At 44.6% G+C, this 14,702-nt stretch overlaps 4 protein-coding genes and 2 pseudogenes across 4 annotated transcripts; 2 read left to right on the top strand and 4 right to left on the bottom strand.

Annotated features, from left to right (window-relative positions):
- Positions 1-575: 575 nt before the first annotated feature.
- Positions 576-2,708, bottom strand: LOC104000384 (cytochrome b6-f complex iron-sulfur subunit, chloroplastic-like; annotated as a pseudogene).
- An 860-nt stretch (positions 2,709-3,568) lies between these two features.
- LOC135650546 (protein disulfide-isomerase LQY1, chloroplastic-like) lies at positions 3,569-9,353 on the top strand. The gene is made up of 7 exons (XM_065170004.1): positions 3,569-3,920; positions 4,032-4,068; positions 5,617-5,700; positions 6,184-6,451; positions 6,611-7,344; positions 8,312-8,875; positions 8,985-9,353. The coding sequence occupies exons 1-4, from the start codon at positions 3,600-3,602 to the stop codon at positions 6,234-6,236; spliced, it is 495 nt and encodes a 164-aa protein (XP_065026076.1). The 5' UTR covers positions 3,569-3,599; the 3' UTR covers positions 6,237-6,451; positions 6,611-7,344; positions 8,312-8,875; positions 8,985-9,353.
- LOC135651391 (protein LATE FLOWERING-like) lies at positions 8,317-8,856 on the top strand. The gene has a single exon (XM_065171456.1). It carries the CDS (start codon positions 8,317-8,319, stop codon positions 8,854-8,856), a length of 540 nt encoding a protein of 179 aa, XP_065027528.1.
- Positions 9,354-9,502: 149 nt separating the features above from the next.
- On the bottom strand, positions 9,503-10,771 carry LOC104000388 (transcription termination factor MTEF1, chloroplastic-like). Its single transcript, XM_009422417.3, has one exon. It carries the CDS (start codon positions 10,632-10,634, stop codon positions 9,660-9,662), a length of 975 nt encoding a protein of 324 aa, XP_009420692.2. The 5' UTR covers positions 10,635-10,771; the 3' UTR covers positions 9,503-9,659.
- Positions 10,772-11,234: 463 nt separating this feature from the next.
- LOC104000389 (probable glutathione S-transferase parA) lies at positions 11,235-12,328 on the bottom strand. The gene is made up of 2 exons (XM_009422418.3): positions 11,937-12,328; positions 11,235-11,841 (listed from the first exon to the last, which is right to left on the bottom strand). The coding sequence occupies exons 1-2, from the start codon at positions 12,261-12,263 to the stop codon at positions 11,497-11,499; spliced, it is 672 nt and encodes a 223-aa protein (XP_009420693.2). The 5' UTR covers positions 12,264-12,328; the 3' UTR covers positions 11,235-11,496.
- A 1,087-nt stretch (positions 12,329-13,415) lies between these two features.
- LOC104000391 (photosystem I reaction center subunit psaK, chloroplastic-like) lies at positions 13,416-14,320 on the bottom strand (annotated as a pseudogene).
- Between the last annotated feature and the right edge of the window lie 382 nt (positions 14,321-14,702).

Raw genomic sequence — 14,702 nt, 5'->3', positions numbered from 1 at the left:
GCTTATGAATTTTTGAAGCATCTGTCCTATTTTCGATTAATTAGATATTTCATTATATTTGATATAATTAGAGATAATTTTCTTATACATGTAACTGACACCAAGTAATTGAGAAATACCAATTCATTGTTAGCCTCTTTGGAATTCACCTTTGAGACTTTATGCCCCAATATCTCATCCACAAAAATACAAAAAAAAAAGAAGAAGATTGCCAGTATAAAAAATTATGGATTTGAGCCTATAAGATCAACAAAATTAGTGATCAGCAATTTTATTCTGAGAAAACAAGTGAACAAGCTGATAACAAAATATTGCAAATGTGAATCTTTGAGCTGTGACTGAACACTAGAACAAGTGCAGTTAAGTTATGAATCCAATCCAAAATGTCATTTGATATTTGATTCTTTCAATCCTTGGGATTTCTAACGGTGCCTTTGAGGATCCGTACCAAATTTCTTCAAGCATGATCCAAGTTTCAATTGGAGATTTCTCCTCTCAAATAAGGATGAAATCCAGATATGCATCCCAAAAAACAGAACACAGGACAGGGCAAAAATGCATTGAACAGAGAAGCATGACCAATCTCCAAACTTGTATTGCATTTTGTGATGTTCATCACCTGGAAATTACACGAGCAAGTGTTTGTAGATGGTGCTGCAGATGTATGTATAGATTGAAGATCGACAAATTAGTGTTGGAGTTGCAGATGAACATGAAGGCAATGGTGATGGTTTACGCCCACCATGGCGCATCCCCCCTGTTCTGAAGTCTGCCTCCACCCATGGCACAAACACAAGCTTTCCATCATCAATGTCAACATGAGCCAAAGCCAAACAAATCCCAGCTTAGTGTACTGTGAAGGCTACCCACTGGTATATATGACTGATACATTCTTATCCTTTAGATGCAATGGAATAGAATAGCTAAAAAGAAAATATTTACGATGATAAAGATATTAATTGAACTGATCTCAAAAGTGCAAGCAATTAGAAAAGAGCACAATTCATATTAAATTCCAGCATCGCGTGTACAAGTTGATTTAGGCTTGTTATTTGAAGTTGAAACTAAATAAATGATGTAAGTCAAATTAAATAGAAGATCGTTGCATAAATATTGGGAAAAAGAGTGATAGATACAAGATTCAAACTCATTTCCTACTTTGATACCATGATAAATATTTTGATTGGGTTACCATGGTATATCCGATACAAGATTCAAACTCATTACCATGTTATATTTGAAGGTATATAACATATCCATGCGAAGATTTAACTTGAACATCAGGTTTGCCATCTAAAGGCTAAGCTAAAGAAGAGATATGAGATATGATCTATTCATTTATATTCTCAACACTCCCTAGAATCTAATAATCTAATAATTAAGCTTTTGGGATTATTGGAAATCCAACCAAAATCTTTATCATCAGCATGGGATTTAATTTTGTTTTCAATTCAGATACAAAGAGACAGAGGAATGAAGGCTTACCAAGGGTGCAGGGCCTCCCACAACCTTGCCTTGGTTGTCCTCCTGAGATCCATGGCAAGGGCAAATAAACTTCTTCTCAGCAGCATTCCATGGAACAACACAGCCAAGGTGGGTGCACACTGCATTGATGCCGTAGGTTGCCAAAGGCTTGTCATTCTCCACCACAAGATAAGTTGGGTCTCCCTGCAAAATGAAGCACTTCATTCTCAGAAACAAATCTTTCCTGCTATAAGTACAGAATCCAGAAGAAACAGTTGGTGAATCCTTAAAGATCCAAACAGAAGGTGGAACAGTAGATAAGACACAAACACAGGATGATCAAGCATCAAAGTTTTCATACTGAACTCTTTCTGAAGAACATATAAATTCTCATTTGACAACAAATCGATCGGTTCTTAGACTGAAGATAGCTTCATTCCTTGTATAAATACAGAATCAAGAAACAGTCGGTGACTCTTCGAAGAATACAGGACCAATTCTCCTTGGGGACCAACCATATCAATAACTCAGGAATTAGTCTGAGTAAAGCTCGAAATTTTAGAGAAAACTGATAACTAAATGATCAAACATCAAAGTTATGATACCAAATATACTGCTTCCAAGGTGAAAAAACACAAAGCAAATGGTAAAGAACACAAACCTTTAACCCCTGGGTGAGTGTTCTGTCACCAGGCAGCTTCAATGACATCGTTTCCAAGTGCATCTTTGGCTATGGTTCCACCACCGGCTCCTCCTGAACTGTAGAACCAGGCCATAAAACTTAAGCATCCGCAACAACGTAATCAGGATGTGTGAAGATCCATATAACTATATGATTTGGTCACCGAAAATGAAGCAAAACATCATCTTTTTAAGCAACAAAACAGTCGATTACAAGAATGGTGGAGTAATTCTATTTTCCCTGCACCCAAAAGTTACACTTGCTGTAAATGAACATTTCCAGATTCACGCATCCTAACAAGAGAGAGGAAAAAAGATTATAGCTTTCAGATTTATTATTACTTTGACAGTCCATATTGTGTTCATAAGCTAATCATTTGTGTTTGTGACAGCTGATTTCGTAAGAACACACAGAAAAGAAAGATAGAGAGATAGGGCAGCTGTTACCCAGCAGGAACGAAGAAGGAGGCGTAGGGAATCAGCATGCTGGCGGTGGGCAACGACACAGCGCCGAGAAGAAGAAGGTTCATAAGCTACCTCTTCCCCATGTCCGGCACTCAATCGGCGGGGATGCTCGTCGCCTGGCAAGTGATCGATTGGTAGAGAAGCCATCGACGTCATGCAGCTGCAAGCTCTGCTTTCGCTGCATTGCGTGGCGAGAGACGTCTCGTACGTATTTGATGCAGCTGTTGGATTTCCTTTATCTCTATGCGGATCCCATCCAAGTCCAACTTTGGAATCGGATCGGTCGATCCCATCCCGCCGCAAGGCATAGCGCCAGGCGGCGGATCCCATCCAAGTACGCTTTGAAACAGAATGCTCCGATTCAGCATCGCAATCGTCGGTTGATGAGGGCCCTCACGATGAATAGATCCGCTCCAACTACTCTTCGAGAGGGAATCTTAAAATTAGCATTGCTACCTTCTGTTAATGCAGGCCCACGAGTCCATCTGATCCCATCCAAGTGCAGCTTTGAAGTGGAATCGTCCCGTCCCAAATCGGGACCGTCGATCAATGCGGGTCCCACGTGCGGATAACGGGCGTTATATATTTTGCGGAAGGATGTTATGTTCTGTATAACGGTACAAACGACATGATTGTATTTTTCAGTATATAACACAAACGACCTTCATCAGATTATTTTTTTATATTTCTTATTATTTAAAGAATTATTATTAATAAGCAATAATATTGAATAATAAATCCAAAATAATTCAAAATTTACCCGACAAGTTTACGAGAATCCAACCGGTGGAGCCCGCTCGTGAGGTGAGGTCAGTGAGATGAGCTGACCACGTTGGAAAGTTAGTAGGGCTTTTTCTTGGTACGTGCAAATTAGGAAAAGATAGTCTGTACCGTGTCTGGTACCACACATCTAGCCTCTCGCACCTCCGCGCTCTGTTATTTACCTGATCCACCCCTCTCTGTCTCTCTATCTCGTTCGCTCTCTATCCATGGCGACTCTCTCTTCCCCACATAATTTATCCTCCTCCATCGCTTCTTCTGCTTCTCCACCACCTCCTCCTCCACTCCAGTTTCCTCTTCTCTCCTCTCCGTCTGTCCTCCCAAGTCTGATCGACAGATCATCATCCCATGGCGTAAGGCTTTCGTCCCCTTCTTCCTCCCGGAGGTGGGCGAGCTTACGCCGGAGGCCCCGCGTTCGTCCCTCCGCCTTGCTCTACGGCGGCGGAGGAAGGCCAGTAGACACCCAGACATTTATCGTCACTGCCACTGTCCTCGCCGCCGTCGCACTTTCCCTCTTTCTCGGTCTCAAGGTCACTCCTCCCCCCTACGCCCTTTTATCTCGGAGAAAGTCTCGATTTCGAAGCGGGGCTAGGGTTTTGACGAAAAATGCGTGATTGGTTATCTCTTTCCCCTTCTTTCAGGGTGATCCGGTGCCATGCGAGAGGTGTGGCGGTAATGGTATGTTCCATTTTGGTCCTCTCGATTTCATCTCATTTTTTTCTATTAATTGTTCTCCAAAACCACCATTGATACTTTTGTTTCTTGAATTGGGTTTTTTTAGGTAAAATAACTCCATTAATTTGGGATGCGTCTATCTAAATTATAGTTACTGAATTGTGTGAGATAAGGCAGTTCCTGTTGATTCATGACACCATTCTAGTGGAAAATATTGTACTTGAGTTTATAAACCAAGGAACAAATATTCAACTTATCTTTATTTGCTAATTACAGATTACTGTGTCAATTTGGTCTATCTATTGTTACCGAACTGTAGTAATATGCAGTTTAAGTGAATTTTTTATGGTTTTTCAGTGGAAAAATGTATGTCCATTTGATCTGCATGTAGATCATCTCTTCTGGAATGTGGAACAAATGGGCGAGGCTTTACCTTTTCTCTATCTTCTAATTATAAGATGACTAGGTGTCACTTTGTTCTTTAACTAAGTGTAAGTAGGGGTATAACAGAAATGATACAAGAAACTCAAAACTTATTTACGTAAAGTTGAGTATTTTGCCATCGTACTCACCATTTTTATCAAGCCATAGGCATGGAAATTGTATCTGGTGTAATGGAAAAGGGATATAAGTGTACTGACAGTAGCTATACTCGCTATACGTAATTTATACCAGACTTCACTATTATATGTATTCTATACCAGATTAACCATTGTACCTATGTCATACTATACTTCCCTATTGTACTTATGGTATACTGGATTTCTCTATTATACTTACTGTATAATGGAAGTTTTAGATTATACTTTTGATATACTAGACTTCATTATTATGCTTATGCTATAATGGATTGTTTGGAAATGTGGTGGCAATTTCAGCTACAGAATGCCTTTTGTAGCCAAATCATGTTGGTTCCTACTTCATATAGAGTAATAGCATATTCATTGTAAGATAAGAGGAAGTGAACAGTTATCAGTTCTCTGCTTCTTTGAAAATCATTATTTTGCACTTTTTTCCATGCGTATTTGTATATGTTACTTTCCACTCAATTATTGTTCTAACATTGTTTAGTTACATTTTGTGCAAGTGAATGAATTCTGGAATGCTTTTTTGCGTTGTAGGCCCAAGTGCAGAGGCATACTGTATTCATAATATTAGCTAGAATCAATTACCCTGTGTGTCCAAAAGATGTAAAGATTTCACAGCAACTCTAATCATTTGGATGGCGTATAATGAAGCCAAGCTTCGTTGCAGGACATGAGATGCCATTTAGGAGTATAAACCTGACCAGTAACTTAGATGTTTCAGTGGATTTCATCATTTTTTTTTTATATTTTGGCCTTTAGAGGAAGCATGAAATAAAATATACAACATGCATAACTTCTTTGACAAAGGTACTAAGATAAATAGTCTATGATGTATTACTGTTGCCGGTAATAAATGATCTTTCATGATTTTACACCATAATCCAAGAACTCTCATTTGCTTTTCTACAGGAATCAAGTTATTTTCGAAAGAAATGGATCTAAAAGTTTTCACTTTTCTGCTTAGGTGGCACAAAGTGCGTTTTCTGTAACGATGGTAAAATGAAGCAGGAAACCGGTCTAGTCGATTGTCGGGTGTGCAAGGGTGCAGGTATTTTCTTAATAAAATTTTGTAGTGCTTCATATATCAATAACCTAGTGATAAATTTGAGATTCTCTTGTTGCTTTGCATATTTATCACTCTTAATTAATGCTGTAGGTTATGGAACATTCACCAAAAAAGTGATACCTGATGTTGAAAAATTTTAATTAGGCTTAGTTTCTAAAATCCCAATGACCTTATTTGTTAGGTACCAAGTAGCATTACAGCAGGCAACATGATCTGATAAGTTAAACAATGATGCTCAAATTTATAATTCACTGCATATCTGACATACATAACCTTGCTTTGGCAACATAGTCTGGTGGATGAACAAGGCTTAATATGTGTTGGTGATGTCCTGTTTAACAATATACTGGTTGCTACTTGTCTGTTTTATCAAGCAAGGATGTTTCTACACTTCTATTTCTGATCGCCGTCTTTCCCCATATTTGGTTTGATCAAGGCCTCTGACAACTAAGTGAATTGATGCAGGGCTGATACTCTGCAAAAAATGTGGGGGTTCTGGATATTCAAGGCGCTTGTGAACTTTCCGTTGATTTCTAACTCTTGCACGCTATTCTTCATTCCACAACTTGCGACTAAAATGTCACCGAGAATATGTTGTTGATTGGTTACTTGAGAATTCCAGTCACCTTCAAGTATTCCTGAAGCTGTAGCGCATTACCGATCAGATGAAATTGTGAAGAGCATGTCAAAATGTAATTAGATCCGCACAATTGTCTCCTGCATCGATGAGCAGGTGGGTACTTAATAGTTCATGCCTAAATTTTCTTCTCATTTCGTATTTTGCTCATCTGGTGGTACTCAATAGTTCTCGTAGCGATGTGTGATCATTTTCAGCTTCATTTTTTGATGATTTTTCAGGGTTTTCAGCTTGATTAATAGCTTTTGCCCACAGGGATTCTTTCTGCAGATACCTACGAATCCTACCTTCCCTGTTATTGGAGTAGCTTATTGAAAGTGGTTCCCAGGAACGATAAGTCCAACCGCAAGACACGTCGATGTTCCGTACCGGGAAGCTTCTATCTTTCAAGAGAGAGATCGTTTGACGCTGTTCCCGGCGTCCCTCTCGCGTCGCCCTTTTGAAGTCGAGACCGACTCCAATTTTATCCTCTTCTTTTTTGGTACAATCTTCCACTCTATCATCGCGACGCCGGGGAGAGAGCGAGAGCGACGAAAGGGGAATCCGAAGAGGGAAAAGAGATCCCTTCGCCCTCTTTCCCCTATCTTTTTCTTGGCGTCAATCGGACACGGGCGTAAGATGGGGTGTCAGTTGGGGTTGGTGGCGGCCGATGCGACGATGATCTCGAAACCCTCCTCGCGCGGTGGTGGCGTGCCGGAAGAGTGATCTCCGGTTTCCGGAGCCGTGCAGCGCTGTTTCTTTCGTTTCTGACACCGGCCTCCGGGGTTAGCTGCAGCGATGGAGGGGCAACGAGGCGCGCACCGACCTACAGGGTGGTGAATGCGATCATCGAGGATAAGGACGACGGGCACACGCTGACGGCCGTTCCGGCCATCGGGGAGGAGGGTATGCCTGGGTTTATCGGCCCACGGCTTTACTGTTTGGTGATGCAACTGCGCTGAAGCGCAATTCGGCAGCTCCACCATGATCGGCAGGGATCGCTGGAATCGGTATGTCCTCTCTCTCGATTTCTCCACCATATTAACTCTACAAATTGCTGGCTATATCGAGTCTTTAATTCTTTTGCACCAAGGAAATCTTCATCAGTCGCAATGCTAGTCCTTTTTTTTCTCGAAAAGAAAAAATAAAATTGATATTAAGCGAGAAGTTAGTACTCATACTATGGATTTTTTTCAGCTCATGCAAATTTTTAGGGCGTGTGAACATGGCTGCTTGTTCTGCATACTCGTCATCATTGGCTACTTGTTGTGGGAACACTTTGATTGCACTACTTGTTTTCTACCCCTAAATCTTGCTTGATGTAGGCCTCATTTGCTTGTTATCGTAGAGAAACGTCAATGGGTTTTATTTATTATGATGGGAAATGAATGGCATCATCTCACTGGTTGCCAGTGATCAGACCCGTCATTTCCACTTTTCATTGCAAACTGAGAAGGATGAGTAAATTATTCTGGCCTTTTCCGCCAGTTAAAAGGCTTCTTGCCGTTTCAGACTTGCAATGGGTCGCCTTACCATATTTTAATGAACTGCCCAAAGGAAGGCTCTCTCTAAAAGGCAGTACCAGTTTCTTTGGATCAATGGTTGGCTTTCCTGTGTGATTTCTGTTCCCTTTTCCTTTTGTGTCTTGTGATTACCTGCAAACTGTTCCTTTCTATGTGCACGATTGGATTCTCGATCCATGCAGAGATGATCTTTCACTTGGTGGTGTAAACAGGAATCTCTAATATTATTGAACTGACATACTTGTTGGCTTGGAACATATTCATCCACATATCCATAGAAATCTAAGGTGGTTGATCTCAGACATCCTGTGGTGTTTATTATTTCATCTGTCTCTCCTATCAGATATAATGTTCAGTCTCCTACTGTGATTTTTGTGTATATGCAATTGTGTTTTGCGATGAGACTTTTCATAAATATCACATACTAATGATCCCCTTTGCATGCTACTGCTAGTCCGAATGGAAGAGGCTTCAAAGATCAGGATGGAATCTCCTCTCCGAAGGCTGCCACAGTCACCGCCACGGACAGCCCTTCGTCTTCAACGCACCTTGGCTTCCTCCTCCTCGCCTTCCTTCGACCGGGAGACAGAGGACGTCAGGCTCTTCCCTTGCCACTTCTGCAACAAGAAGTTCCTCAAGTCCCAGGCTCTTGGGGGGCATCAGAATGCTCACAAGAAACGAAGGACCATGGCTGGATGGAGCTCCTTCAATTTCGTCTCTCCTCACCGCGGGTGGACTACGCCGCCGTTTCCCATCGCTTCCCACGGATCCAAGTATGTCCCGCGTGAGAGCTTCAACTCCCCTGGGCCGCCTCGCTTCGGCGCTGACCACCCGCTGCTGGCCACTGCGAGCGGGAACCGAGCAACGTACGCCGCTGGAGACGAGACGATCGATCTTCTGAACTGGCAGAGGGGTTCCCACCCTCCACAAGCGCTCTTGGCCGATGCCTCCAACTCCGACGGATGCCAGACCGAGCTTGATCTTTCTTTGAAGCTCTAGTAGAGCTCCGCCGTCACACGTACTTCTCTCACTCTCCTTTCCTGGTTCCCTGCTTGTGTCAGGCCTTCGTTTTGTTCTGTTTAGCTGAACTAGCTTTTACTTAGCCTTTGCCATGACTCTTGCGGCAGCGGCGGAGTCAGGTGGGAAGAACACGTATGCTTGTGATGCGGCTGGCATCAGTATTCTATGGTGGTGAGGCGTCGACGTACCGTAAAGGATGTGCACTGTGGATGATGGTACTCTTAATCTCCTTCCTTCGTTATTTCCTCGTGAATAGCAGTTCAGCTCATCAACCAATCAACCCTTTAGATTACTGAGCTTGTGTTTTCTCTCGTATAGAGTAGTTTTGATTTCAAATCCTTTCTTTACCAACATCATGGGGGGCATATGTGATCAGATTATTTCTTACGTATCTGTCGTATGCATCATAGGACAAACTGAATTCCATAGTGATCTGTAGGACACCAAAATTATACTCCATTTGGTGATTTCCTTTCTGTGCTTGGCTTCTAAGCACACCTAGTCTTTAAGCAGTGAGGTTAAGTAGGCGATACTGTGTGTACCGGAGTCGAGCTTGATTGCTGATGTCTAATGTTTTGGCAACAGTTTCATCTGCCGAGAATGAATTATTTCTCTTGGCAACAAGTTCACCCCAGCAATAATTGCAGTAGTAGTTCATACAAACCAGTAAAGGTTATGGTCGGTTTACATGTTTTCTTGAGAATCTAAGAGCATATGATGGAGAACCACACTCCTAAAAGATGAGGATTTGGCTTATATACAAGGTGCTAAGAATGCAAAATCTATGTGTTCATCTTGTGTATCAGCTCCTTGAACTCTTCATCAGTGCTTTTCAGCATCACTGATAAGGGTACATTGACCCCACTCTCCCTCAGCTGCTGGTGCCTGGGCTTGATCCTTTTCTCCAAGCTGAAAGCAAAGTACTGGGGAAACTCCTTGAGGTCCTCCAGGCTTCCGCCTATCTCCCTCACGAGGTACTCGTGCTTGGGCTTGAAGTTGTTCTCGATGCTGAAGGTGAACAGCCCCGGACATCGGAGCACCATGGCCACCGCCTCCTCCCGGGATAGCCCCAGCCCCACCAGGTACTGCAGCTTGGGGATCAAGGTCTTCTCCACGCTCGAGACGAGGAGAACGGGCTCCTGGTACGCCAGGACGCGGGCGTCCCTGAAGCCCAGCCGGTGGAGGTAGATGAGGGCGGGGCGGAGCTGGTCACGGACGCTGGAGGCGAGCAGGCGGGGGCACTTGTTGATGACCCGTCGGATGTGGGAGGCCGGGACGCGGAGGTCGCGAGAGAGGAAGGCGAAGACGGGGCTGAGGTCGGAGCGGATGCTGGAGGTAAGGATCGTGGGGCACATGCCCAGGATCCGGGGGAGGTCCTTGTGGTGGATGCCCTTGGAGAGGAGGTAGGAGATGATGGAGTGGATGGAGTCGGGGGTGGCGGCGCGGAGCGCAGGGTTGAGGGCGAGGACGCGGCCAGAGTCGACGCCCATCACCTCCAGGCTCAGGATCTTCTCACTGACATGAGCGGGGAGGTCCGGGAGTGGGAGGGGGAAGTCATTGCCGCTGGTTGGGGATGATGGGCTCAGCGCTGATGGCTTGGTGGACATGGTTGCCACCAACCGGGCGGTGGCAGGGCAAGAGGCACAGAGAAAGTGAAGGAGTGGCATGGTGGAGCGAGGACAAGTGGAGAGAGAGAGAGAGAGAGAGAGAGAGAGAGGAGGAGGAGGGCAGGGAAGCCATGGATGGTGGATCACCATGTCTTTCCGTTATCTGTTGAAGGTCGAGTGTCATTGGCATCGTATTGCAAGCTCATTGGCGGGCTTAGATTCTGTGGATATCACCACCTGACACATGGCATAGGCTAAAGGACGAAAACCAATTAGATGTCACTTATCTGGAGATTGATTGATAATATAGTTCGGATCTCGAGTTGATTCATGAAACGATAATTTGTGATTAAACACAGTCAGTTTAATTTAGAAATAATTTAAGTATTTTTTTCCACGAAGATAATTTTTGTATATTGTTTGATGCTCATGAAGATAGAGTCAAATCCATTCTCCAAAGTCTTAATAATATTATGTCATCCAACAAACGAAGTTACAGCAAGAAAGCAACTGAACAACCACAAGCGGCGGTGGCTGAAACCACCGACGATGTACTCTGGTCGACACAATTGCCCATTCACATGCCATGAACAAAGGTGCTGCCACAAAGCAGCTAAAGAAACCACGACAGTCAAGTAGATGTAAGCACTGGCTATAGACTTGTAACATTAAAGGATCAAGGAAGGAAGCTGAGGGCAAGACCACAGCTTGCCCTATTGCCATACACAAACATAACAAAGATGCAGTAGCTGAGACCACTGGGAATAGACTACTGTGTGCATAGTTCAAGAGGATTCAGGGAGAAAACAGAGAACAAGACCACAGTTCGATCATAGTTCAAGCACAGAGAACAAGACCACATCTATGCCATCCACAATCAAAATCGTCGCAACAAAGCGGCGAGATGCGGTCTTTGTAATTATTCAAGAAGATTCGTGGAGAAAACAGATAGCATAACGACACTGTCACATCCATCCTGCATAGTTCAAGCACAGTAGACTAAGGCCATACCTTACTCGATTCCATATACCTTCTTCAGGAAGCACACAAACTCGTAGACCTTGAGGGGGTCCGGAAGAGACTTGGAAACGCTCTCCCTCTCCCTGCATCGCTTGGCCCAAGGCACCAACTTGGGGGTCTCGTTCTCGGTGCTCAAGTTGGCGCAGGCCTCGTAGCTGTAGAACCAGGCCGTGAAGGGGACGAGCGCGATGTCGACCAAGCCGAAGGTCTCGCCGCCGAAGTACTTCTTGTCCCCCAGCTCGCCCTCCAGGAGCTTTAAGATCTCGATGAACTCCTTCTTGGCCTCCTCCTGGGCCTCTCCCTTGAGCTTCCACAGCTTCGTTCCAGATTCGTACATCTGAAAGCGGATACAAGATGTAAACTTTTGAGAAAATGTGCTTCCCCGGGAGCAGCACAAGAAACAAACAGGTGGAAGGCACTCGGGGGATGCACCTTCTTCTCGACGAGGTCGGCCCAGAAGCGGGCTTGGGCGCGGGCGTAGGGGTCCGCGGGCAGCAGCGGCGCGCGGTCGGGCCATTTCTCATCGATGTACTGGACGATGTTGAGGGACTCGCACACCGGCATGCCGTGGTCGATGAGGACGGGGATCTTCTTGTGCACGGGGTTGGACTTGAGCAACAGCGGGCTCTTGTCCCTCAGGTTCTCCTCGCGGTACTCGTACTCCACCCCCTTCTCCGCCAGTGCGATCCGGCAGCGCTGCCCGAACGGGCTCACCCAGAAGTCCAGCAGCACCAGCCCATTGTTCTCCCCTTCCGCCATCCAGATCGCTCTCTCTCTCTCTCTATGCTTCTTCGCCGTCGGCGATATGGTTCCGTAGGCAAACAGGCCTAGGGTACTTTATGCCGGACCAGCATCGAACCGGTCACCGCCATGTGAGGTCACCGCTTCCGTAATTACCGCAACATTTTTCTTCCTCGCTGTTTTGCAACATTTGTTGGGCGGTATTGTTGGCCGTCCCTCACCTGCTACGTGACCGGACCAAAACATTGTGGCCGTCCCGTGGGTCCCAGTGTCACAACTTCGTTTTCGGATTTGGCGGGCACCGTGGGAAGAGTGGGTCAACGACTGCTCACCCGAGACTTGCGTCACGGCTTGCGTAACGAGCATTCAGCGCAGGTCGCCGTTGATCACGGGATCAACGATCCGGATTTATATTGGGCGACGTGGGCCGTTCGATGAACCCCCCATCACAATGTTTCTAAACAAACAGTCGGTGAGTTAACGGTAATTACCGGAAAGCAATTTTTAATGATTTTAGTTCTTGTACAAACGGTTGGGATGTTCCTGAATTATACCCCTTGGATGATAAAATTAGTAGAGTGATGATCATAATTAACCTTGCCACGATAGGCTTTGAGGCTTGCTTATATACTTAATTAGTCGATGGAGGATGATCGATTGCTTATCTTTCGTGAAGATCCTCATGTCGTTAAGGATTCATTTATATCGATGACCAATGAATACGTTTTTCTGAAGATTACATCACGGAATGATAGCTGGGAGTTTGCTATTTGTCGAGGTAGAAGTATGCTCGAAACGAGTAGAGGATGAGGCTTTCATGTGCCCAGAGAGAAAAGATAAGCCACACCTTTAGGATTAATATTCCTTGCGATCAAGCATGCAAATCTTTCTAAAATTATGATCAAAAGCGATGGAAAATAGGAAGAAGAGCGATGATCAACTCGTATAATCTTTTTCGAGAATCATGTTCCGTTTGACAGCTACAAGAGGGAGGAGGCAATGCGGCCTCTGTCGACCCTTAGGTGGTTGTCCACGACTAGATGAATAAACAGTGCAATACTCATGTCATTATTTTTCCTCTCTGTAAAAGATATATATGTTAAACTGAAACTTAAAAAGGGCCAATACAAAAAAAGATGGTTAGTCTGCGATAGAAATAAATATGTGCAATTTTTCTAAGCATTTATATCTGAGATGATTCCATTAAAGATTAATCCAACGTTACATTTAATGTACAGCACCGTCCATGAGAAGAAGCAAAAGCATGTGTATGCATGCTGTGTTGGGTATCATGTCGTCTTCCTCATATGGCGCCCAAGTTCTTGAGACGTAAGACGACGCCGACGCCGATGGCGTGGCCGACGAGGTGAACCCCGCCGGGTCGCCGGTCTGCAGCCCGGAGTCGCGGACCTCCAGCCTTAGCCCCGCCGTGGCCTTCCTGTTCGCCGACGGAGCCAACCCGAACCTCCCCGCGAACAACATGAAGCTGGTGCTCGTCAACATTATCTGCCAAATCAACGTAGTCCAACCCATTCAGGAGATGCGCCACCTACCATCTTGCAGTGGATCGAGATCACCATTAATGGAGGGCTTACGATGTTCGTCGGCGAGCCGATGAAGTCGCAGCGATTGCCCAAAGCTCCCCTCCTCCCTCGCTGCCTTAGCTGCGGCAGCATCACCTGCCAACGGAAGATCTCATGATGATTCATGCATGCAGCATTCTCATTTGGCGGATCACTGCATCTTTAATACTGCCGACCTCACCATCGATGGCTGGACCTTGAGGCCGCTGAAGTGCGGGAGGGCATGACTGCAGCTGGAGAGCTGAGCTCGGAGGCCATGGCTGATGGTCTTGCAGTAAGCTGGGACGACCAGATAGCTTCCGCTCTCCTTTCTACGGACACAGTGGAGCCATAGATCTTTAAAGCATCGACGTGGAGATGTTGCTCTGCCAACGGCGAGACTGGCTTGTGGACTCCTGGATAGTAGTCTCTAGATTCTTGGTGCTGACGTGGCAAACCGTGGTTAGATTGAATCGATAGGATAAGATATTGTGGGGAGAGGAGGCATCAAATTGATTTGGTTCTATCAACACTAGATTGTGTCAAATCAATCTGTCCTACCTGACTTAGATTTGAGTTGGCTCAGTCTTAGTTTTAAGAAACAAAAAGCAAAATTAGTCTATCACCAAATAGTAAAATTGTAGTATTCAGACAAATCAAGCAAGCATTATACAAACATAGCTAAACACCAAAGATTTAGATTTGCTTATAAGAAAATATTTTCTTTAATATTTTATAGAAAATATTTGGGGTTGTGATTTTCCAGATTACATATTCCCACAAAATTACTTTGAAAGGTAAACAGAAAACAAAAACACTTTTTTACGTCTTAATACGTGTCGGATCCATCACAATCCGGCGGACACTATAAAGATCCGACCCGTTTATCAACACT

The sequence above is a fragment of the Musa acuminata genome, chromosome BXJ3-10 (assembly GCF_036884655.1).
Source record: "Musa acuminata AAA Group cultivar baxijiao chromosome BXJ3-10, Cavendish_Baxijiao_AAA, whole genome shotgun sequence".
NCBI lineage: Eukaryota > Viridiplantae > Streptophyta > Magnoliopsida > Zingiberales > Musaceae > Musa > Musa acuminata.
Note: the sequence above shows the minus strand (reverse complement) of the source record. Positions and strands in the feature narration are given on the sequence as shown.